Source organism: Elgaria multicarinata, chromosome 7, assembly GCF_023053635.1.
Source record: "Elgaria multicarinata webbii isolate HBS135686 ecotype San Diego chromosome 7, rElgMul1.1.pri, whole genome shotgun sequence".
Classification (NCBI taxonomy): Eukaryota; Metazoa; Chordata; class Lepidosauria; order Squamata; family Anguidae; genus Elgaria; species Elgaria multicarinata.
Window position 1 is genome coordinate 37,218,712 of NC_086177.1, and position 22,846 is coordinate 37,241,557.

At 39.9% G+C, this 22,846-nt stretch overlaps 1 protein-coding gene across 2 annotated transcripts; it reads left to right on the top strand.

Annotated features, from left to right (window-relative positions):
• Positions 1 to 8,557: 8,557 nt before the first annotated feature.
• On the top strand, positions 8,558 to 21,564 carry MCUR1 (mitochondrial calcium uniporter regulator 1). Of its 2 annotated transcripts, XM_063130417.1 has the most exons (9): positions 8,558 to 8,910; positions 10,074 to 10,193; positions 10,912 to 11,015; positions 13,306 to 13,407; positions 14,291 to 14,332; positions 17,249 to 17,320; positions 17,976 to 18,029; positions 20,002 to 20,116; positions 20,815 to 21,564. In XM_063130417.1, exons 1-9 carry the CDS (start codon positions 8,565 to 8,567, stop codon positions 20,868 to 20,870), a joined length of 1,011 nt encoding a protein of 336 aa, XP_062986487.1. In that variant the 5' UTR covers positions 8,558 to 8,564; the 3' UTR covers positions 20,871 to 21,564. The 2 variants fall into 2 exon arrangements, with proteins under 2 accessions (XP_062986487.1, XP_062986488.1); XM_063130418.1 differs by lacking the exon at positions 10,074 to 10,193.
• The last annotated feature ends 1,282 nt before the right edge of the window (positions 21,565 to 22,846 follow it).

Consider the following 22,846-nt stretch of genomic DNA (forward strand, 5'->3'; position numbering starts at 1 on the left):
AAAAGAACCAGGAAGAGCGTAACAGTAAGGAAAAGCGATTCCCCAGTCAGGAATCTCTGTGAAAGATGCAAATAATGCTATTCTTTTTAAAAATAACATCCATTTTCAGTTAATATATATAGGAAGAGATATGAAAGCTCAGGGGGGAAATGGGGAAATCTGGGGGAGGGAGGAACCACCCCAGTTTTTTCCTGTTTTTGTCCAAGGGTAGTTTTTGTTTTCCCCCAAAAAATGTAAAACACAAAAGATTTGGATTATGAAATATTTTCTTTTATCATTTAAGCCAAGGTGTTTATATATTGTTACCAAGCCTGTACTACCCTCCAAAAGATTTCTAAAAACTATATAATAAAAAGATTTTGATAGAAAGACTAGAGATGTAAAATGTCTGGAAATACTGTAGCCATGTGGAGAAATGTTTTTAATCCCCTCTCTAAGATTCTCAGCATAGTTAATTCTTTCATTTCTTATTAAAATTGTTAATCCAGTATATCCTTTACTGATAAACATTTTGGGATGCTCAATTTCATAGGTGTGTGCAAGTGGTGTGCCAGGTTGCCCAGGCACACCCTAAATGTCTCAAGCAATAAGCGCCGAATTGAGGAGGCCATTGAGTAGGGATCCAAAGAAGGGTCCTCCGGCTGCTCCGCTGTCATGCTGAAAAACCGCTGCCTCCAAGAGAGCACCATTGCTCCCGGCAGCAGGACCGAAAAGGAATCGCTCCGCTGGGATTCTCTCTGCTGGGAGCCCTGCTTCGAAGAGGCCAGGAGGTGGAGCTCCGAAGGCTAATATCACCTCGTAAGCCCCTCCTCTAGCCAGTGTCACCACACAGCCCCACCAATGCTGGGGCTTGACAAGCATCTCCTCATTCCCCCCTCACCCGCAATGGTCCTCCTGCTGTCAGGCAAGTTGAATGTGGAATACGGCATCAGTGTCTACAGTGTTTGATAAATAAATGAATAAAATAATGTCCTTTATGATTAAGTATTCAATAAATGTTCACATGATTAAGTATTCAATAAATGAATGCACAGCCTGATGAAATGTGCTGCACTCAGTTTCCCAACATATGAATACAGTCACCATATCATAATATGGAGAGAAATCTACATTCTTGACAGTTTTGGTTTTGTTTCTACAGAGTCTTGCATTTCTGGACTTGTCTTCCCCTGTCCCTAGTTCCTGCTTCTTCTGGTTTCTAGGATAATGCAGATGATTCAGGGACTACTTTCTGGAGTTCCCTCTGGTCAGACATACACTATAAACCTAAAATATTATATGCATAACTTGGTTTGCTCATAAAATTAATCACATTTGTTGTATGTTCTTAAAGCAGCCTTCTTCAACCTGGGGCCCTACAGATGATTTTGACTACAATGGTCAGCATTCCTGCCCATTGGACATTCTGCACGAAATTGATAGAAGCTGAAGTCAAAAATATCTGCAGGGCCTCAAGTTTGTGAGAGGCTTGTAAAGTGTGCTAATAAAACAACAAGTGAAACCTTGTACAGCCTGTTTACCACAGTGATCACTATCACAGCGAACACTATCATAACTCAGAACTTGAAGTTCTGTTTTGTATAATTATTAACACTTTTACTAGCAAGTTCTGTCTTTTCTGCATGATAGACAGAAATTTAACGGGAGGACCTTTCTCCCATTGCTGCCTCTTCATCCTTGGAAAAGTTCAACCTGTTGAATATTTGGTTGTCATACCTGCCAGAGAAAAAGGTGTCAAGCCTAGGCTAATGCTATATTCATCAGTTCTGAGATAAATTTTTCTTTTGACAAATCCAAGAGCTACTGAGAGCATGCAGATGACACGAAAAGAGGTGCTTCAGTCTTTGTAAATGTCTTTTTTTACTGATAGTCACAAGTAATGATTTTGAAATTGGTCTTTGAAGACTTAATATCAAAGGAATTCTTGTTACATCTATTAAATGATTCAGGCTAAAAAGACAACTGTCTGAAAACTCATACATATCAAACACTACCATGGCTTAATAGTATAAAACACGCGTTAATTATTTCAATGCATTAAAGAGACAATGGGCTCATTTCCCCTCCCTTGCAGCTGTGCATACCCTTTTATCTTTGTAGCATGGGTGTTTTCTCTTACCAGGAGAAAATAGGACTAAAATGTGAGGTTTCATTTTCCCCCACTGTGATGAAGATGAGGACTTGCAATATTATTTTATTAGTATGGGTTAGGTTTACGAAGCGTAAACCCTTTGTTAGCTTTGTGCTTCTATGAAACAAAGGGCACAACTACAAACAACATGGGAGATCTGTGATCAGGAATCCCAATATTTTTATTTTAAACCATTAGAATGGATGTGTAGGAGCGGAACAAAGGCCTATCCAGTCCAGCATGCTGTTTCCCACAGTGGCCTACCAGACGCCCCTGGGAAGTCCACAACTAGGATATGAGGGCAATAGCACCCTGTTCTGCAGTAGTTTCTCAGAAAGTGTGCTTGTAGTCCTGGAGATAGCATACAGCCATCTTCCCTAGTAGCCATTGATAGCCATATCCACAATGAGTGTGTCTAATCCCCTTTTAAAGCCGTCTAGGTTGGTGGCCATCACCACATCCTGTGGAAGCAAATTCCATAGTTTAACCATGCATTGTGTGAAGAAGTAATTCCTTCTGCCTGTCCTGAATCGCCCACAATTCAGCTTCATGACAATCATGGCTACACTCCCAAGGGTAGTGTAGGAAGATGGTCTTTTTTGATGTGGCACCTCTGTTGTGGAAAGAGTTCCCTTCGTTGTACTCTTTTCAGTGACAGATGAAGAACTTTCTATTTTCCCAGGCATTTAGCATTCTAGTCTTTTAGCTCTAATGCTTTAAATCTGTATTTTGAATCCCTGCATTTTGCCTAGGTTTTATTTGGGTTGTACTTTTATATTGTAGTTTAAAGTTTTATACTGTTTCATCCTGTATTTGTGTGTTTTTAATTTTCGTGAACTGCCCAAAGAGCTTTGGCTATTGGCCAGTATAGAAATGTAATAAATATACAGTGTGTGTAGATAGAAATAGATACACAGAGAGAGAGAGAGGCAAATCCCACTCTAGCAGATGGTGTCATTGCAAAACCATAATAACACAGAACTCAGAGGCCTGTTTTGATTGGGATCAACAGCTCTGTGGGAGAGTTTTAAAAGAACTTCCCTTCATGTTGTTTTCCTGATCTAAATCATCCCCTGCAAAGCTGTTGTTAGCTCCACAGTGGGGGGAAAATATCATTTTTCTGCAGTAGTGCTGATAGCAACTTCAGAGGAGGGCTATGTGAATCAAGAAATTGTGTTTGTATATGTGTGTGTGTGTGTGTGTGTGTGTGTGTGTGTGTGTGTGTGTATACAGGTTGGCCCTATGTGACTCCATTAATAAAAACAATAATATACACTACTACACTAAGACAAAGACTAAGACAATTTCCCCCCCTGGTAATCAAACTCTCCCGCAAACCATGCAGTGGAACTGTCACAAATGAATACATTGGCTCTCTGTCAAGAACTGGGCTGACATGGCCCCGCTTGCTGAGCTGTGACATGATCAGCCCAGCCTGATAAAGAGCTCCATCAGATAAGTGTTTTATTGCATGCTCGTTGCTGGCCACTTACGGATTTTTGTAGGTCCCTCTCGCGACGTCGACTGCCTTCTGCGCGCCTCCTGCCCCTTCTAGCCTTTTTCGTGCCACAAAAAAACACCCCAGTAAGTCAGAATTATTTTTAAAGACCAAAGTTGCTGCTATCTCCTGCTGTGTGCTGGAGAAGTAGCGGGATAAAAACAGCCCACTGAATGGGCCACGCGCACATTTTTTACTTCCTCTTTCAAAAGAAGAAGAAATGAGGGACAAATGCGCGGGTGGAGAAGCGATGGTAAGCAAACATGTTTTTCCCCTGAGTGATGACACTCAAAGTGTGGAAGTAAAGGCCCAAGGGAAGCCCCACCAACTACAAAATAATTCACTGCCACAGTAAGCACAGGTGGGCATTGGCAGGGGATGGCAGATGAATCCAGAACATGTGAGGGGAGGAAGGGAGAGAGGCACTTTTCAGCATCCCTATGCCCAGCACTACCGAGAATGAGAGGCAATTTCTTAGCCTAGTCTTACGGAGTTCAGAGAACTGCAGACAGCTCTAACAGCAGTCAGAACTGCCTGATGGAAGGAAGGCTTAGGGAGCCTTGGCATAGCCAGCCAAGCACCTACTAAGCAGGAGCTGGAATGGGGGGAGTTGAGAGAAAGATGAGGTGGGTGAGCCCTTCTTCCTTCCCCTCACCTCCAATTTTGTCATTTTTAAGAACGTGCTCCAAGTTTCCTCCCATTTAAAGGAGGTTTGCGTCTTTCCCTCTGAAGCCAACCTCCAAAGAGATCATCACATGTGGTGGCGATTACAGGCGCTGCCTCTTAGTACACAGGAGAGATCTCATGTATATAAGACTTATAGAAGATAAATCTTGATGCATCTTTGGATCTGAAACAGTTTGATGACTGGGACAGGTGCAGAGGGAACTGATAGATCGCCTTACGGCACGACTGAGCTGACATTTGATATGGCTAATTTCTTTAGGACCTCAGTGGAGACTTTTGTAAAGGATTGGTGCTTGACATGTTCTCCTCTGCCAAAATGCAGACAAACGGGCCCTGCCGCCAGCACCTTTTCAGCCTCACCAGCAAGAGGGAAGCTTTCTTCCAAGATTCAAATAGAATTTGGTGAGGGGGATGCTAGAGCACACTCCACAGGGGAACTGATATACCTTAGAACTTTTCTACACGAGGCGATTAATCCACTGTATCTACTTTCAGTTTCGTCACAGAATTGAAATCCAAGCACTACCCAAGGAATGTTCCCTTTTCTGTTTTTCCACTACACAACTTCTAGATGGCACTGTGGTATAACAAGATAGTGCAAATACACAAGTAGAAATAACATTTTATTTCACTTTCTTTAAATAATACCATATTTTCCTTGATCTAAAATAACTCATGGAAAGTGCTGTTTAAAAACAGAAGTGAAAATGGACGGTCATGAGATCATCTAAATAACCTGTAAACAACTGTGAGTAGGAAATGCAGAGCACACAATCAACTCCTTGTATAGAAAAGCTCTTAGTCTTTACCTCCACAAGGATAAATAAATAAGTTGAACAAATACTTGTACAACTAAATTGATCAATACTTTGGACAGTCACTGTTCTCATATTCCTCATGGCATAGACGTTAGGACAGTGCATAGAACAGCCAACTATAACAAAGTGATATAGGGTGCTTCCAGATGGATGGTATCTAGTGTTACCAATTAGAAGGCATTGTACAGCTATTCCATCTTTCTTTCCTTAATGGATTTTCTGTGATAAGAAAAAAGAAGCGGTGGGGAAACAAAGGAGGGTATGACTTGAATGCTAAACAGTGTCTGGATCACCCCTCCTTAAAATTCCATGAATGAGGCAGGTGATGCGATAAAATCCTTATCTGGAAGCACCCCATGTGTCAAATCCTGGCAAAAACCAGAGTTAGAAGAGTTCTCATAAATGCAACTCCTATTTCTAGCCTTGATTTCAAAGGTGATATTATGTGAGCTATCTCCACCTGTCCTCTGACTTTCCCGAAGACAATTACCGCAGAGAACAACTGGCTGTTACCTGACACTTCATGGTTTAATATGTATTTATGAGGGAGCTAGCCTCCCCAACTTGTTGATCAGACTTTGCATAAAGCTATCTTTTTTTATGTTCAGTTGATTGGAATGAGGCCAAGTGAATATCAATGAGGGCTTGCATTTCTTGTGTCTTTAAGTGACCCAGATGCTATAAACTAGGATGACCATATGAAATGGAGGACAGGGCTCCTGTATTTTTAACAGTTGTATTAAAAGGGGGATTTCAGCAGGTGTCATTTGTATGCATGCAACGCCTGGTGAAATCCCCTCTTCATCACAACAGTTAAAGCTGCAGGAGCTACACTAGAGTGACCAGATATAAAAGAGGGTGGGGATCCTGCAGATTTAACTGTTGTGATGAAGAGGGAATTTCACCAGGTGTTGCACGCATACAAATGACACCTGGGCAGACTTTACACTACTGCTTTCTAACAGTTTGTAATGGTTTTGACAACTGTTTGGGCCCTGGACACATTACATATACCATTTTCAAACCATTTTCAGAGTGTTATGTCCTGCTTGGTGTAGATCTGGCCCTGCTGAAATTCCCCTTTCAATACAACTGTTAAAGATACAGGAGTCCTGTCCTCCTTTTCATATGGTCACCCTATACATCTTCAGGGGGGTGATTTTCATTGGGAAAAAAAACACTGGGGCAAGTACTCATCCCATTCAGATTCTATACACACACAAACACAGTGCCACTATTAAACTGTCAAAAACATTCGTAGTTGTACCAGAGTACATTTTTGCCCAAACTTGTTTTTTATAAGCCTTCAGGGCTGGAACTTTGTAAATCAATGGCCTTCATCCAGAAAGAACAATTATATTATCCAATTATCAGGTCACGCACATGCATCTTTTTCTGGGAACAAGCTGAAACAAAAATAAGTTATTTCCATAACTCTAGACTGTTATTCCTACTGTTCAGGAAATATAGCTCATATAAGTCCATCACAGTGAATTCACTGATAATAGATATCTTTTCTTCATACTCTTGAAATATGAATGTGCTGTATGGCCACTTGTATTGTGTGTACAATTTTTGCTCCCTAGATTTTAGTCATGATACAGAATTTCTTTCTCTGCCAGCTATGCACAATTATTATTCTTCATCTTCCCTTCTTTTGGTTCCCTTTTCTCACAAATCATGGCCACAAGAGCGTAGATGTCATAAGATCGGGGGTTCACACTCTTAAACATGAGCTGTCACCACTAGTTTAATGATCTTTTTCATCTCAGAACAAGTCTCTAAGAATACAGGAATAGGAGTTTCCTGTTGAGAAAGATAGTTCTTAATTACAAATGTTCAACATTTTGCTTTCCAAGCACATCCAGTTCTACTCCTAAAATATCTTACCACAATGGAAGACACAAAAGTCCAATTATTATTTTATTAGCATTAGCATTTTTATCTTGCTTTTCAGCTGAAGGGGATCCTAATAATATCAATAAAAACAAGACAGTCACTGTCCAAAGGCGTACAATCTAAAAGACACAACACAAAAGGCATGAGGAAAGAAGGGGGGGAGACAAATTTAGACACCAACTGTTAAAGTTACATAGTACTTATAATGATCCACTGGAATGGAAACTTTCAGGGAGTGGAGGAGTTGATTTCTCAGCAGAGCCAATGGAGCAGGCTCTGCTTCCCATCTCTCCTTCTGTTGCAGCCTGATGGAATTGATATTAGGGCCTCATAGAACAATAGCAAGCTTCCAGAGAGAGGATGTTCCAGGAGCTGACATTCAGTATGGTTAGGACCTGCCACCTAGCATAGAGCACATGCCACACAACAATCTTATTTAAAATACATAGCAACTCATCACCTTTGGTCTAGAAAACAAATAGTAAAAATGTAACTAAAGGACAGGTTGTATAATTCATGATGCAATGATAATCACAACTTGCAATTATTTTAGAATAAATTCTCTAGCAAAATGGTGATAAACACCAGGATACAAAAGCCCAATTCTGACTTCTATTTTGATGTTGAGCAGAGACACCACACTGACAACAAAGGTCCGCATAGTTAAAGCAATGGTATTCCCTGTAGTAACCTATGGCTGCGAGAGCTGGACCATAAGGAAAGCTGAGCGAAGGAAGATAGATGCTTTTGAACTGTGGTGTTGGAGGAAAACTCTGAGAGTGCCTTGGACTGCAAGAAGATCAAACCAGTCCATACTCCAGGAAATAAAGCCAGACTGCTCACTTGAGGGAATGGCATTAAAGGCAAAACTGAAGTACTTTGGCCACATAATGAGAAGACAGGACACCCTGGAGAAGAGGCTGATGCTAGGGAAAGTGGAAGGCAAAAGGAAGAGGGGCCGACCAAGGGCAAGATGTATGGATGATATTCTGGAGGTGACAGACTTGACCTTGGGGGAGCTAGGGGGAGCAACGGCCGACAGAAAGCTCTGGTGTTGGCTGGTCCATGAAGTCACGAAGAGTCGGAAGCGACTGAACGAATAAACAACAGAAAAAATACAGATTATTATGGGAGCATCCGTCCAGGCAGTCATGCTGGCTGGGCCGTATTGGGAATTGTAGGTCTTTTTTTTTCATGCCTAAACATCCATAGCCCGAGTGGACAGTTTTGAAGGTTTTATGAAGTTCGAAGGCTTTGAATATAGAATTATTTTCGAAGCACTGGCCTTTGCATCGCTTGTACGAGTGGAATTTTATTTGTGGCCAGTAGGTGGCGGACACAGCGCCTTGCTTGGCCCAGCTATGGTAAACATTCCTAACAGAAGGAAGAGGCGCATGCGTAGCGTGTGCCGGAAAAACCCAGCCGTTGGGCCGGGCAGTTGGAGGGAGCGACCGGTAGAGCTGCTGCTGTAGCGATGAAGCGAAGAAGTGACGCCCTCGAGCTTTGACCTCTAGCGGAGGGGGAAGCAGGGATGGTCAGAGGTCAGGCCGCAGCCGTCGTGCTGGGCAATGGGAGGAAGGGGCTCTGCCTCCTGCAGCGGGAGCCAGGCGCCGACCTCCTCCCCTCAGGCGCCTCACGTTACGCCGCCGTACGATCCCCGCTCTCCCGCCGCTGTTGCCTAGGAGACTGGAAGCGGGCGGGCTTCCTCGCGCCGAGAGCTGGCGGGCTCGACCGAAACGGCGGCACGAGCGCGGCGGCGGCGGCGGCGGCGGCGGCCCGCGGCTCCTCTTGTTGCACCGACAATGCGTGTTCGTTTGGGGTGGGGACTCGTTTCCTCAGCTTGAACGTGGGCCGTTGTCGGGCCGTCGAAAAGCTGGGTGAGAGGCGGGTACTTGGAGAACAGGGAAGGTGCTTCACCAGGAGGAGGGTGTGGGTGGGTGTTTTTAAGTGTAAGAGAGAGATGGTTGCTTAGTTGTGTATGTAAAATTGTGCAAGTTACACGAATGTCGTTGCCTCGTGAGCTTCCGTTTCCAAGCTGCCCTCACGAAAAACTTTTAATTGGATTCTATAGCCGAGCTTTTGCGAGCTTCCTTGCTACTACTTTCAAAACGGAAGATTAAGAGCGCAACCCTATGCGTGTTTTGGAAGAAAAAAAGGCCTACAACTCCCAGCATCCCCAGCTAGCAGGCTTGCTATGAAATGCTGGGAGTTGTAGGATTCCCCCCCTCGTCTAAGCAAGTATAGGACTGCGCTCTAAAACGGGTTTAAAAATTCCATCCCCCCCTCCTGTTTGCAGTATAATATGCCTGTTCAGACAGAAAGAAGTCCTACAACGCCCAGCCAGCCAACCATGCTGGGAGTGGGAATAATGGGAGATGTTAGACTTTTTTCTGTCAAAACAGGCATAGAATTGCAGCCTAAAATAGTAGCATCTTGTCAATTATCTGATGAGTTTTAAGTATCTGGAGAATGAGCTAACTGCAGCTAAATATTTTAGCCCCCCTTGTTTTCAATGCGCATATGTACTATATTTGTTAACCCAATTGAAAACAAATGGATTTAAAAAGTTATTCACTGTCATTGGATTGTATTCTTAGTGCTCTGAAGTAATGTTTGAAATTACTAGTTTTCTGTGTTTTAATCTTCATATTGCAATGTGTACTATAGAGAGTTCAAAAAAATGTTTTTGTATGTGTTCCTTATTGCAGTAAGCCTGATGTTGACTCTATAGGATAGATGGGATGTTTATGAAAATTCCAGATTTAAACTATTCTATTTGGAATTAATAATGAATTGCTTTAGTCATGGTATAAGTGTAGTTGCACTTACAAAAATCTTATTTTGACTGGGACTATCTGTGAACCACCCCTGTCCCTTTATGACAAAATGATGGGAAAATGATATGAATATGACAATATGGGAAAATGATGGTGCTACAGTGTAGAGGTGTATTGTGATCCAAGGTTGGAGGGATTCATGTATTGCATGTTACTATGTTGCTTTATGTTGACAATTATTTGTGTGTGCTTTCATTCTTTAGATGTAAATATTGGTGCATCACCTCTACAATTTGAAAATAGGAAGGGTGTTTTTTCTCTGTCTGGAAGTAGGAGGCTTTATTTTGATACCCATGCCTTTGTATGCCTCCTGGAGGAAAATGGTAATTTTTCTGTTATATATGTTAATATGCAGTCTACCATATGAATTATTTCTTGTGTTACCTTATTAATGAGCATTAGTTCTCATTAGATTGTCTGGTAACTTCCCAAAATTCTTCCTTGGCAAAATCAGATTCCTCTTTCTATCCATACTTACATATTTTAGTGAAAGTAATTTTGTTGAATTTTCTCATGTGACAAGTTTGCAAAAGGAAAAGTATTCTGTTGGAGGCTAGTTAATTTAGGTGGCAATCCTAAATCTCTGCTAATAGGGAACAAGCTCAGAAGACTGGACTTTTGAGTAAATGTGCATAAAATTGCACTGCTAGATCTATAGACTTGTGTAGCACATTAAATGTTTTTTTAAAATGTGTTTATGTTTTACTAAGTTCATATTTGATTATTGTTTTATTTTCTGAAAGTTTTGTAAACCACCTTGGTTGGATTCAGAAAGGCAGTATAGAAATACAGTAAACAAACAAATACATTTACTTGGGGGCTCCAAAGAAGCTGGTGTCCTGCCTTCACGCTTAAGCTGCTATCTATATGCCACAGTAGTTATTAAAGCAGAAGAGATGAAACTTTTCTAATCCACATGATTGCCAAGGAAATCTTTATTTTTGTAAATATTACATTTTTCCAAATTTATTTATTTATTGGTTGTGTATGAATGGCACTTTGTTAACATCTGCTAAAGAATAACTTTCTATATTTTTCTAGGGTTCACTACTCAACAATCTGAGGTTGTCGTGTCTGCTTTAATGAACATCATGAAAAGCAACATGGATGTTATATATAAAGACATGGTCACAAAAATACAACAGGTTAGATAAATAAAAGTGAAAATTTCTTTAATATCGAACATTAACCAAATTAACTATTGGTTTGGATGCAGACAGACATACTTAGAATAGATCTATAGAAGTGAATGGAACTTAAGTTAGTTATGAGTAACATAAGTCCCACTGATTTCAGTGGGTTTACTCTAATTCAGAATCCAAGTCAATTTCCCCATTTGCACATAGCAACAGTGAGACAGAGGCTAGAATGATGTTGGGAGTGAATTCAATCGAACACAGGCTAGAGCCTATTTGAAGGCCTACTCCGTGGCAATATGGGCAGCAAAAAAACTTTTTTTCTCTGCCACTCTTGCGTCTGCAAGGAGCTGTCCAGCAGAGCTGTTTTGGGTGGTCAGGGGCCTTCTACACACTGGCCCTCAAGAAGAGATTTCAGACTTTTCAACAGCCCACTGTGACTAATTTGCCCAGCACTTTGCAGACTAAATCGCTCAGATCTGCTCTGACTTGGATGCTATTGTTGATACAGATCCAGTGGATGTAACTTTGGCACCTGCTTGTCCAGTATTATTAGATACCTTTCAATTTGCGCAGTCCAATGATGTGGACAGGATCCTTGGAGAGGTGAGAGCCACCACATGTATACTAGATCCTTGCCCTTCCTGGCTTATAAAAGGAGCCAGAGGGGAACTGGCCAAGTGAATAAGTGGAGTGATCAAAGCCTCCCTTCACCAAGGTAGGGTGCCAGCCTGCTTGAAGGAGGCAGTGGTAAGACCCACATTGAAAAAGCCCTCCTTGACCCCCACTGTCTCCAACATCCCATTTTGGGGCAAGGTATTGGAGTGTGTGGTGGCCTCCCAACTCCAAGGATTCCTGGATGAGGCAGATTATCTAGATCCATTTCAAACTGGCTTCAGGCCTGGTTGTGGGACAGAAACAACTTTGGTCACCTTGGTAGATGACCTATGCTGGGAACTGGACAGGGGGAGTGTGTCCCTGTTGGTTCTGCTGGACCTCTCAGCAGTGTTCAATACCATCAACCATGGTATTCTTCTGGACTGCCTTGCTGGGATGGGACTTGGAGGGACGGACCCAGAAGGTGGTGCTGGGGGACTCCTGTTCAACTCCTTGGCCGTTGGCCTGTGGAGTCTCTCAGGGCTCTGTTTTGTCCCCCATGCTATTTAACATATACATGAAACCGTTGGGAGAGGTTATCTGGAGTTGTGGGGTGGGGTGCCATCAGTATGCTGATGACTCCCAACTCTACTACTTCTTCCCACCCAATTCCAAGGAAGCAGTTTAATGTTTTAATGTTTATCGTTTTAATAACAATAAACAAATGTTTAATGTTTTAAGATTGTAATTTTAAAAAAACCTGTTGTATATGTCTTTTCCTAGGATTTAAAATGTATACGTTTTAAATTTTGTAAGGCCGCCTTGAGGCCCAGTATTGGGCAAAAGGTGTGATACAAATATAATAATAATACCGTATTTCTTCTATTCTAAGACGCCATCGATTGTAAGATGCACACTAATTTCAGTACCACCAACAGAAAAAAAGCTTTGTTTCTAAGAAATAATAAATGCACCCGCGATTCTAAGACGCACCCCATTTTTAGAGATGTTTATATGGGGAAAAAGGTGCGTCTTAGAATTGAAGAAATACAGTAACAATAATAATAATAATAATATAGTAAATCGTGGGTTAATTAACCCATGATTTCTCTGGTGCATGTTGTAACCATTTTGAATATGCAACCACTAATCACAGCTTGCTCTGTGGTGTCTGAAACCAATACTATGGGTTAATCATAGGTTAAATAACCCAAAGCGAATCTAACACTAATTGTAGGTAAACTTTGGGTAGTTTACTCACAATTCCAAAGCAAGAGGTCATTTTGAGGAATGATATTGAGCCATAAAATATATACCCTGCCCACCCATTTTCCCATCCAGCCCTCCTTCTATGCACAATGCAACCTGGACAGGATAGTGGGCGAGAAGAGATCTTTTTGAGCCTAGGTAGTTTAAATCTAGTTTCACCAGTTTAAAAATTGTGGAATACCAGTTCACAAATGCCCCATTCAGAAGACACCTTAAACCATGGCTTTAAGCATGGTGAATAAAATAAAAAGCCTTATTCGCCATGGTTAAAGCCATTGCTTAAGGTGTTTTCTGAACACGGCCAGGATTTCTGGCTTAACCATCATGGTTAAAGCCATAGTTTAAGGTATTTTCTGAACGGGCTCAAAAAGTCATTTCTATAACTAATGCTATTCATACTACTAGGCTGAAGTATGCTTCTCTATTTTCAAAGGAAATTGCTCTTCAGCAGATAATGTCTCGTATTGGTGTTGTGAAAAAAGATATGATTATTTTGGAGAAGAGTGAATTTTCAGCACTCCGAGCAGAAAATGAGGTAAAAATAACACTAAAAATTCCAGACCTGTTTATGCAACATACTTTGAATAAATCTGTTGCTTGTTGTCATGGATTGAAACTGCTCAACCTCAGTCCCCATCTGGAAGTAAAGGGAAAGATTATAGGTGGTGTTAAAGCCTTTGCTTTTAACATGTCACTTATCAATCATTTTGGTTTGTGTTTTTGATCTGTTTAAAGGGGGAACCATAGAAAAGCAACCATAGAAACTAGTATGTGGATATGTCTTTTGAATTTTAGAGGAATAGCACTTTGCAATGCAAAGAAACTGAACTTTACTTAAATCCCTTTGATTTCACTGACATTCTGGTATGCCATCCAGCAAAAATAAGGTATCTTGTTTATTCAGTTAGTAATATTCCACAGTTAGATAAAGCCAGCACAATCTGTTAAGTGCATTTGCTGTCTAGCTTAAGAAAAAGAAAACTATGTATTAATTTTCTTCCTCATCATTGCATAAAAAGGTGTACGTGTTGCCCATCTACAGTATCTATTGAAAGCTCCAAAGCTACTTAAGGCACAATTCTATGAGAGAAAAAAAGTTCTACAGCTTCGAGCCTGCCTCAGCCTGGCTGGGGAATGCTGGGAGTTGTAGGACTTCTTTTCTGTCTAAACATGCATAGGATTCCGCCCTTAACTAGTTTGAACCCAATCCTTGCCATGTAGGCAGTGTAATTTTTCAGAGTTGTTATTGACATTGGAGCACTAGTTTTGGACTTCCACAGTTTCCACTTGTTTAATCCTTCTGTGACATCAGAATAACCAATTCAGTTGATTGTGCCTTTGGCATATGCTTCACTACCTTTGTATTCTGCATTTATGTAACTTTAATGGCTCTTCTCTCTTTTTTTTTTCATGCAAAGAAATTAAACCTAGAACTCCGGCAGCTAAAAAAGCAAGTAATGGTAAGATACTTCATGCCTGAACAATATAACTGTATTGAACATAAAATTCAACTTAAACTTGTTGCATGTCTGGGCTTTCTGTAAGAAGATGTTTTAAGACTGCAGTCTAATAGCCTCTTTACCTGGGAGAAAGAACCATAGGATTAAGTTGCTCTTACTTTTGAGTGGACATGTATAAGGTTGCGTTCTAAGACTGTTAGTGCTTTCTGAGAATAAACAAGCATTGTTAAAGGTGATGGTGCCAACTATTTGTCTCCTAGTTTGGCAAGGAGCACTACCTGTGCAGAACTCAGGATACGGGTTTTTTGTTTCTGCCCGCATACGTCATCAGTCTAGAAGAGTGAGCCACATGGAAGAATGTACTGTTTAACTCTTGCTGAATTAGAATGACAGTGAAATTACACTCCTGCTTAAATTATGCAATCTTTTAGTAGAAATCTTGGGGTCTGTCTGCACCAGTGCTTCTGTACCATTCCATTAAAAATGCTGACATGAAGAAAAGGTACGGCCTACCATATTGCTTGGTCTGTGCCTTGGAAGTTCAGTGCAATTGCAGGGACAGTCCCCCGAGCCCCACATTCCAGAGGGCTGAGGCTTGTGCTCACTAGAGTGAGGAGGGCTTGCTTTCTATGGTGCAGAAAGCTGTGGACCTGCTAAGAACCATTTGGCTCGCAGAATAGGAAGATGCTTGTTATCGGCAAGAAAAAGTCACCCAAAGGGAACTAATGCCAACAAGGGTGCAGCCAGAAATACTAGGTCCTATAATAAGAAATACTAGGTCATATAACCAGCCAAAAAGACACCTTCTGGAATTACTTGCCGATTTCATCCTTGTCCCCCAAAAAAAGTTCACTCTGAACACAACAGAAAATGCATCTTCCCTTGTTTGTGGTAGGCTAAATTAGAGATGGTTAGCTTCCCCTGGCACATGTTGGATTGATTTGGAAATGAGCCAAGCAAGTGGGAAATCTGAAATATCTAATTTTCCACAGGTGTACCTTCTGAAACTAGCCCTTGTGGGCCTGTGCAATCAGGCAGAGACAATTGTCCATGCATTTGCATGGGTGCTGCTTTCCATTTCTGTATCTCAGAAACCCACTGTTTGGTGACAGAAGCCCACACCCACAGAATAACAGAGTCTCCTGTTGGACGTGGGCATTTGTCCCTTAGTAGGTGTTTCCCCAGGCAAATCAAGTAAACCCTGAAGTCTTCTTCAACTTGCATTTTAACCTAAGCAGGCAAAGAGTGTGGAGTTTTCTCATGCTTGTCTCTTGTTCTTAGTTGAGCATTGCCAAACCACTGAGGTTTACTTCCAGGCCTGAGCCTGGCAAATTTCGGCAGCAATAACCGTCTGTATTAATTTCAATACTGCTGTTCTGACCAGGCCCTTCAAAGCAGTTTACGTAAAATTTTGGGTTTTTTAAATATATTTAAAAGTTCAATACAAAGAGCAGAAATGAATTAAAAACCAGATAAAACAGAACAAAATAGCAATAAAGGAACAGAATACAGGAAAAGCCTCTCATCCTTAGTGATGTATTATCAGTGGAATCAGGTGAGAGATCTTTTTTGAGAGTGGCACGTGAATGAAGGCAAGCCCTTATATCAGCTTTCCACAACTTGGTACACTCCAGATTTTTGGGACTACAAGTCTCAGAATTCTTGATTATTGGCTCTGCTGGCTGGGACTGATGTCCAAAACATCTGGAGGGCACCAGGTTGAGGATGTTTGTGCCTCTTTTAGTTCTTAGTTGTTTGTGTCTCTTTTAGTTCTTTCTCTTGGTATGGCTGCTCTATTCTTTACATGCTACTGTCTTCAAACAAGTTCTCAGTGTGTGCTGTATCCTCCCTTCCAGATTAAATGGTTTGGTTTTTAATTTTTTTTTTACTTTAGATGAGGGGGAAAGTGCGATTGTATGCATATTTAGACAGAAGTAGACCCTACAACTCCCAGCATTCCCCAGTAAGGTGTGCTTCTTTTAGAACATTTATTTTGAAATGTGAGGCTGCTTAGGAATCACTTGTATGGTGGCATTGTCAGTTAATCAGAATTGTTACTGGAGCGTTAAACTAAAATGCTGTCCCACTTAGCTGAACTGTATTGCTGAATGAGTAGATCATTGATGGGTGTTTCTAAAGGTCAGTGCATGTTGTATCATAGCTACAATAAATACGTCTTGAGCTCTTCAGAATTATTGCAGCTAATTTCTAAAGCTGGGTAACCTTTTACGTATATATGGTCAGGTTGTAGAGTTGTGCAAACTGTTCCTATGACTCGGTTTGCATGTAATGACAACCTGTGGCATGGGAGTGGGTGAGCATGCTGCCTCCCACCCTGTTTGCATCTGATTTAGAAAATAATCCAAGAATGCTTCATTCCTTGTTCAGCATGACGTGCAAACCCGGAACTCTGGGTTGTTGAAGGGAAAATATTCCAGAGTTTTAACCCATGGTTTGTTGGGTTAAATCTCTGGGTTGTTTCCCCATCCGTAACTCAAGAGTTCTGGGTTCACACATCATGGGGCCTTCCTGGTTTTCTAAACTGGATGCAAAGCAGAAGCAGCAGGTGGGAAGCCACTTGCTCATTCCCCCATTACTTCGACCAATCATGGGTTAATTAATGGATTAACTAACCCATGGTTGGTCATTATATGCAAACCAGGTCAATAAGAATTTGAGTACAGTACACCTGTGCATGCTTTTATCCAGTTTGGCACTTGTTTATTCTGCTAGGTTGGGACAGCTCAGGAGGAGGAAGGGCTTTGCAAGCTGGAAAATATTTCCAAACTTCTAGAGTAGCAAAGTACAGACAACGAAAGAAAACCAAATATTATATTGCTTTACTTGTGAAATGATAAAATAATTTGAATGTCAAGATACAGGCATTGTTTTTAGTATTATGCATTTTTTCTCTAGGATGAAACTTCCAAAGTTCGTACAGACAGCAAGCTAGATTTCAATCTAGAAAAGAGCAGAGTAAAAGAATTGGTATGTATGTTTTTCTTTATATTGTTCAGAAACGCTGCCACCGTGTATAGTTTAGACAGAGATGTTATTTGTAGTCTGTGAAGGCTGCTTGTCTTAAGGAATATGTAAATCATCTGTGGGGATTGTGTTTTATTGCAGGGTGACACGGACATACTACTAGATTTAAAATATGATTAGTAATTAAAACATTCATTTCTCCCAAACATGAAGTAAAAATGTTAGGCTTAATAGAGATGAGAACTTCGTCAATATTACTCTTATTTGTAAGTAAACTTGTCCTCTGGCATTCTACAAAAACCACAGAGCTAGCATAGTCCAAAAATAAACTGGAAGATATAATGGTCTTCCTAGTTCAGTGTAGGTTTATAAGTATTTGGTTTAAGTCTTAACTGATGGTATTTTTGGCAACAACCAACTTGTAACGTTGGCATGGTCATCACATAAAAAATGCAGAATGGAACATTTAAAGTCAGAAGCTGTTGCAGCGATACTGGAAGGTGTTAAAGCACACACAGAGACCTCAAAACAGTGTTAATGCAGTGATACTGGAAGGTGCTAAAAACTAAACAAAACAGTGTTTAATGAAACGTGCAAACAAAAGGGATGTTTTTAATGGCAGGAGCTCTTTTTTTAAAGCATTGCTCTTATTTTTCAGTACTCACTTAATGAGAGAAAACTGTTGAAAATGAAAACAGAAGTAGTGGAACTGGTAAGAACTATAAGCTTAATTATTGTGTCAGCTTACCTTCTTGTGGAGAGTAGCAATGGAGGCTTTTAATTTTTAGGAGAATCCCTCATAGCCCACCTTTTGCTTTTCCCCCCCATAGAGAGCGTGTGAGCAGGATTGAGAAGCCTGACTCATCAGTAGGACTTTCCTGCAGCAGTTGTAGTTCACTCTAATGTGTAAACTTAAGTCTCTCCCCTCTTCACTGCTACCTCTTTCCCTCCCTTTCCAGAGAACAGTGACTTTGCTCTTTTTTCCGTTCCCAAACTTGACTTGACACTGGACTACTAGATCCAGAATCTCTCAGCTCCTTCCCCTTCTTTTGGTGCACACAAGCAATGAGCAGTTACCTTACAAACTCCTTGAACAAAGTCTCCTGGAACCTCCCCCTCCTTCACTACTTTGTCTTCTATCAAGGTGGCAGCTGCTGCTGTTACTTCTCTGGGCCGTGTTGCTGCTGCTTCTTGCTCCATTCAGCATTTAAATGCCAGCAAAACGGGTGCGAGAGCAGTGGATGCCCAGCCACCACTACAGGCTGCAGCTGCCCCAGCAGTACTCATTTCCAGCCAGCTTGGTCACAGCATGGAGTGGAGGTGGGCACCCACTGCATTGCACCCAAACCTCTACAGGTTGATCAGGATAATACTTCCCTCTGTATTTGTTGTGCAAGTTTACTATTAATGAGTATGGCATTTAAATATCTATGCACTAAAGTAGAAATAGATTCCTGAATGTGCTAAATGAAAGCTGTGCTTATCATTCTATAGTAAATGGTTACAAAAACAGTAACGAAAGGCAGCAGCAGTGTTGGCAGTCTTAAAAAAAATCCAAAATCCATGAATGCAATATAAAACATGAGGTTGTTCTGGATGAAGTTTAGGTGAGTTCAAAATCATGAGTGTTATGAAACTGTTGGAAGATTATTTTTTTATGTAGAAGTCAGCATCAGTAAGTACTGAAGTGCTGTACATGCCAAAGTGTATTTTAACTTCCCAGATTGATACCATCTCCAATGGCAATATGAATGAAAACTGGACAGAACTTTGAAGATTTGGTCCAAGTTGATGAAGGGTTTAAGTAACATTTGAAATGAACCTGACTAGTCCCCTACATACACTCACTCTGAAATTGCAAAATATCCCCTCTAAAAATAGCCGTGTTTTGAGGTATACATGAGAGACGCAAACACAGTCCGGCATGCTTAATGTTTATGGTTTAGTCTTAAATGTTAATAATTCTAACTTTTCCCTCCTTTTGGGAATAATGTATAGTCTAGAACACCACCAATTGTAATTCAGTAGTTATTTCTTGCAGATTGAGTTCTTTGGGCATATTGGAGGAAGTAAAACTGCAGATGGTGTATTTTAATTCCGCTATGCATCTCTTGACACTTCCTCAACTTGGTAACATAAGATTGTTTTAAGCATGTAGGAAGAGTGCTTGTACATGTGAGGAGATATGCCAAATTGGACTTGTTTCTGCATGTAGGAAGCATCTAATCTTTTAGAAACACATACAGAGTCAAATATTTTTACTCTTAACATATTCCATTTTTACTCTTAAATATATTCCGTTTTATTTCAACAGAAATTACTTCCAAGTAAAAAGTATTTTCATATTTTGAAAAAAGTCACAACTTCCATGTACTTTCAGATTTAGCTTCTCATGCTTTTCGTAGATTCTCTGAGAATACCTAATAAGATAGCATTAGAGTGGAAATACAAGCTGTAGAATAATTCTTAGTAGGAATGATGTTTTAATAACCAGGTGGGGAAGAAAGAAATATGTCTAATTGTAATAATGTTAGACAAGAGTATTGCAGCAAATAGAAAGGTTTACCTCATAAGAAGAGAGTTTGTGTTATGTAAAACATTACAGTATTGTTGTTTGGAGATGTGGACCTAATTTTTAAATAGTAATATTTAAACTGTATTGAAGCACTGCTTTTCTTTTAAAGCATGCACAACAAGATCGAGCTTTAACACAGACAGACAGGAAAATTGACACTGAAGTTGCAGGTATGAAAACAATGCTTGAATCGCACAAACTTGACAACATTAAATATTTAGCAGGTAAGTAGTTCTGTCTCAGTGTATGTGCTTAGTCAACTGTCTTGCTTGTCAGCTTTCATGTGTATGTGTTTAAGATTTTTTACATAAGAAGCAATGACTTCTGGTTGCCTGCCAAGAGTTACTAATTATGTCAAGGAGATTTAATTTAGAATATGGAGACCTCTGATTAGCATCTAGGTATTTTTGCTGATATGATGTCTCATCCAGCCTGTGTAAAATAATTTCTCTTCTATTACTGGTTTATTAGATTATATAGCTTTGACTTGTGATAGGTATCTAACATCCATTAGCATGTTTTCAAGAAACTATATGAAGGTACATTGTATATAAATGTATGCATGTTGAAAATGTATCAAACAATTTGAATAAGATAAATTATTTTTATTCTTCTGGTAATATCTATCTTGGAATGGTATTTTCAAGAGTAGTATTTTACCTCAGTCTTCATTTCTTCTTCCCGTCCCCTCTTCCTTCAAGCCCTTTTGAAATTGTATTCTGGAAATTAAAATCACAGGCTGTGATCCTACCAGCATGAAATCCTATTGGTTTTCATGACATCTAACAAAGCATTGTTGTAGGAAGGATTCAAGTCATTTGTTGAAACAGTTTCATATTTCTGTTCTGTCAGACTTGTATTTTCATAAGGATTGAAATCTGACAATGTGTATTTTTTCTTCCCCACCCTTATTTTCTTCCAGGTTCAGTATTTACATGCCTTACGGTTGCACTGGGGTTTTACCGTTTATGGATATAACAAAGCATCTATTTTAAAAAAGACTTGTACTGTCGTGCCTTAAGAATGCATTGTCACCTAGCTGAAATAATGTAGTATTTAATTCAAACAGTCACTGCCACGTTATTTATTAGTTAAACTGCAGAATGTAACCTGAAAACGAATGTAAGTTTCAAAATATTGATAGAAACTTGACTTGAGTCACAGGCAACTATAATTTGCACAGTCCTGTCCGTACAAGTAAACCATTGCTTATCTCTGGGCTATCGCAACACTAAAATGCAAGATTATATGATATTTACCATATATACCAAATAAACTAGAGGAGAATCTGTGATGTTATATGCCAAGTTCTAAGAGCAGAATTCGGCACTAACTGAGAGGGGAAGAAGAAAAGCTTTAATCGCCCTTAATACTGAGCAGAATCCAGAGAAGACATTACACAAATTCAAATACCATTCATGGAGCTCTACAGAATCTCTCCATTGCACAAGTGCTTGCGCATTACACTTATGCAGCTGGTTGTGCAAATGTAACTTTAGTTGAATGCTCCTCTTACACATAGTTCGGAACCTAGTTCCCGCTAGCACAAAGTTATTAATGGTAGTAGAATGGCACAATTGGATACTGCCCATTGCTTCTTCAGAATTGGAAATTATTGTGTTAAATCATGACTTATATATTTCCTTTGTGTTGATAAAATATACCATAAAGATTTCTTGTTGCTGTATTTTAACAAATGGGTTGCTTTCATTGTGGTCTACTGTTGTAAATATCCCTCCAACTTATGATATTTAATGAGATGTTTTAGAAAGCTCATGCTGATAAGCAAATGCCAAATGAACATTATACTAGAAACTACATCCTAGTTGTTACCTTGAAAAAATATGAAGAAAATAAAGCTCAGTGAGATGCATTAGCATTAAACACTCCTTTTTAAAAGATAGATATTGAAGAATTCTTTGTTGATAGAAGAAAATGTCCTCTGCTCAAGAATTGTGGAAAATATGGTGTAAAAAGTTATTGGAGAGAAAATAAGAGGCTGGCAGCACAATGCTATAAAATGCCTACTCAAAAGTAGATCAATGGGACTTATTCTCAGTTAAATGGGCATAGGATTACATCCTAAATTAGATGTTTTTCGCTACCTCCAGGCTGACAATAAAATTAAAGCATAAACCAGTCTTAAATGTAACCCAACAGTAGGAAAATACATTTATTTAGAACGTGTCTTGAACTGTTTTGAAACATTTACTAGTGAGTACTTTGTAGTAATGCCAGAATTGGTATAAACTAATTGCTGATGGATTTAACTCTGTTGTGAGCAATCCTTCCTAAATGAAGTAAGACTAGAGTCTGCAGCTAAAATATATTTCTAGGGCACAGTCATCAAATACTTACTTGGAAATATGTTCCACTGAAATGACAACAGACTTCCACATAATTGCTCTGATTCAGAGAGCTGCAGAATGCAGTTTTACATATAAGTACTGTATAACAGTGGTTTTTATTCCGTTTTATGGATTTGTTCATTCTAGGAGAGCAGGGCTAAGGATTTAAAAACAAAAAACAAAACAGGAGTTAAAATTCTTTACAACAGTCATGGCAACTCGCCTGAAGAAAATTATCAATAAATATATTCATCCAGACCAGACAGGTTTTGTCCCTCAACGCCAAATCTCTGACCCTATTCGAAAATTGCTGAAGATATTATACCATTCTAAGTCAAATATGGTAAGCTTCCCTTAGCAGTAAGGTCACTAGATACTTTCAAGGCTTTTGATTGCTTGGAATGGCAATTTCTTAAAGAGGTCTTAAATAAGATGAAATATGAAAAAAAAATCCTGGTTATAATAGGTAAGATATATAGTGAGTCCACAGCAACGGTCAGGATAAATAATGTTAACTCAAATAAAATTGATTTGAGAAGGGGCACAAAACAAGGTTGCCCCCTCTCACCACTGTTATTTATATTGGCATTGGAACCCTTGACACAA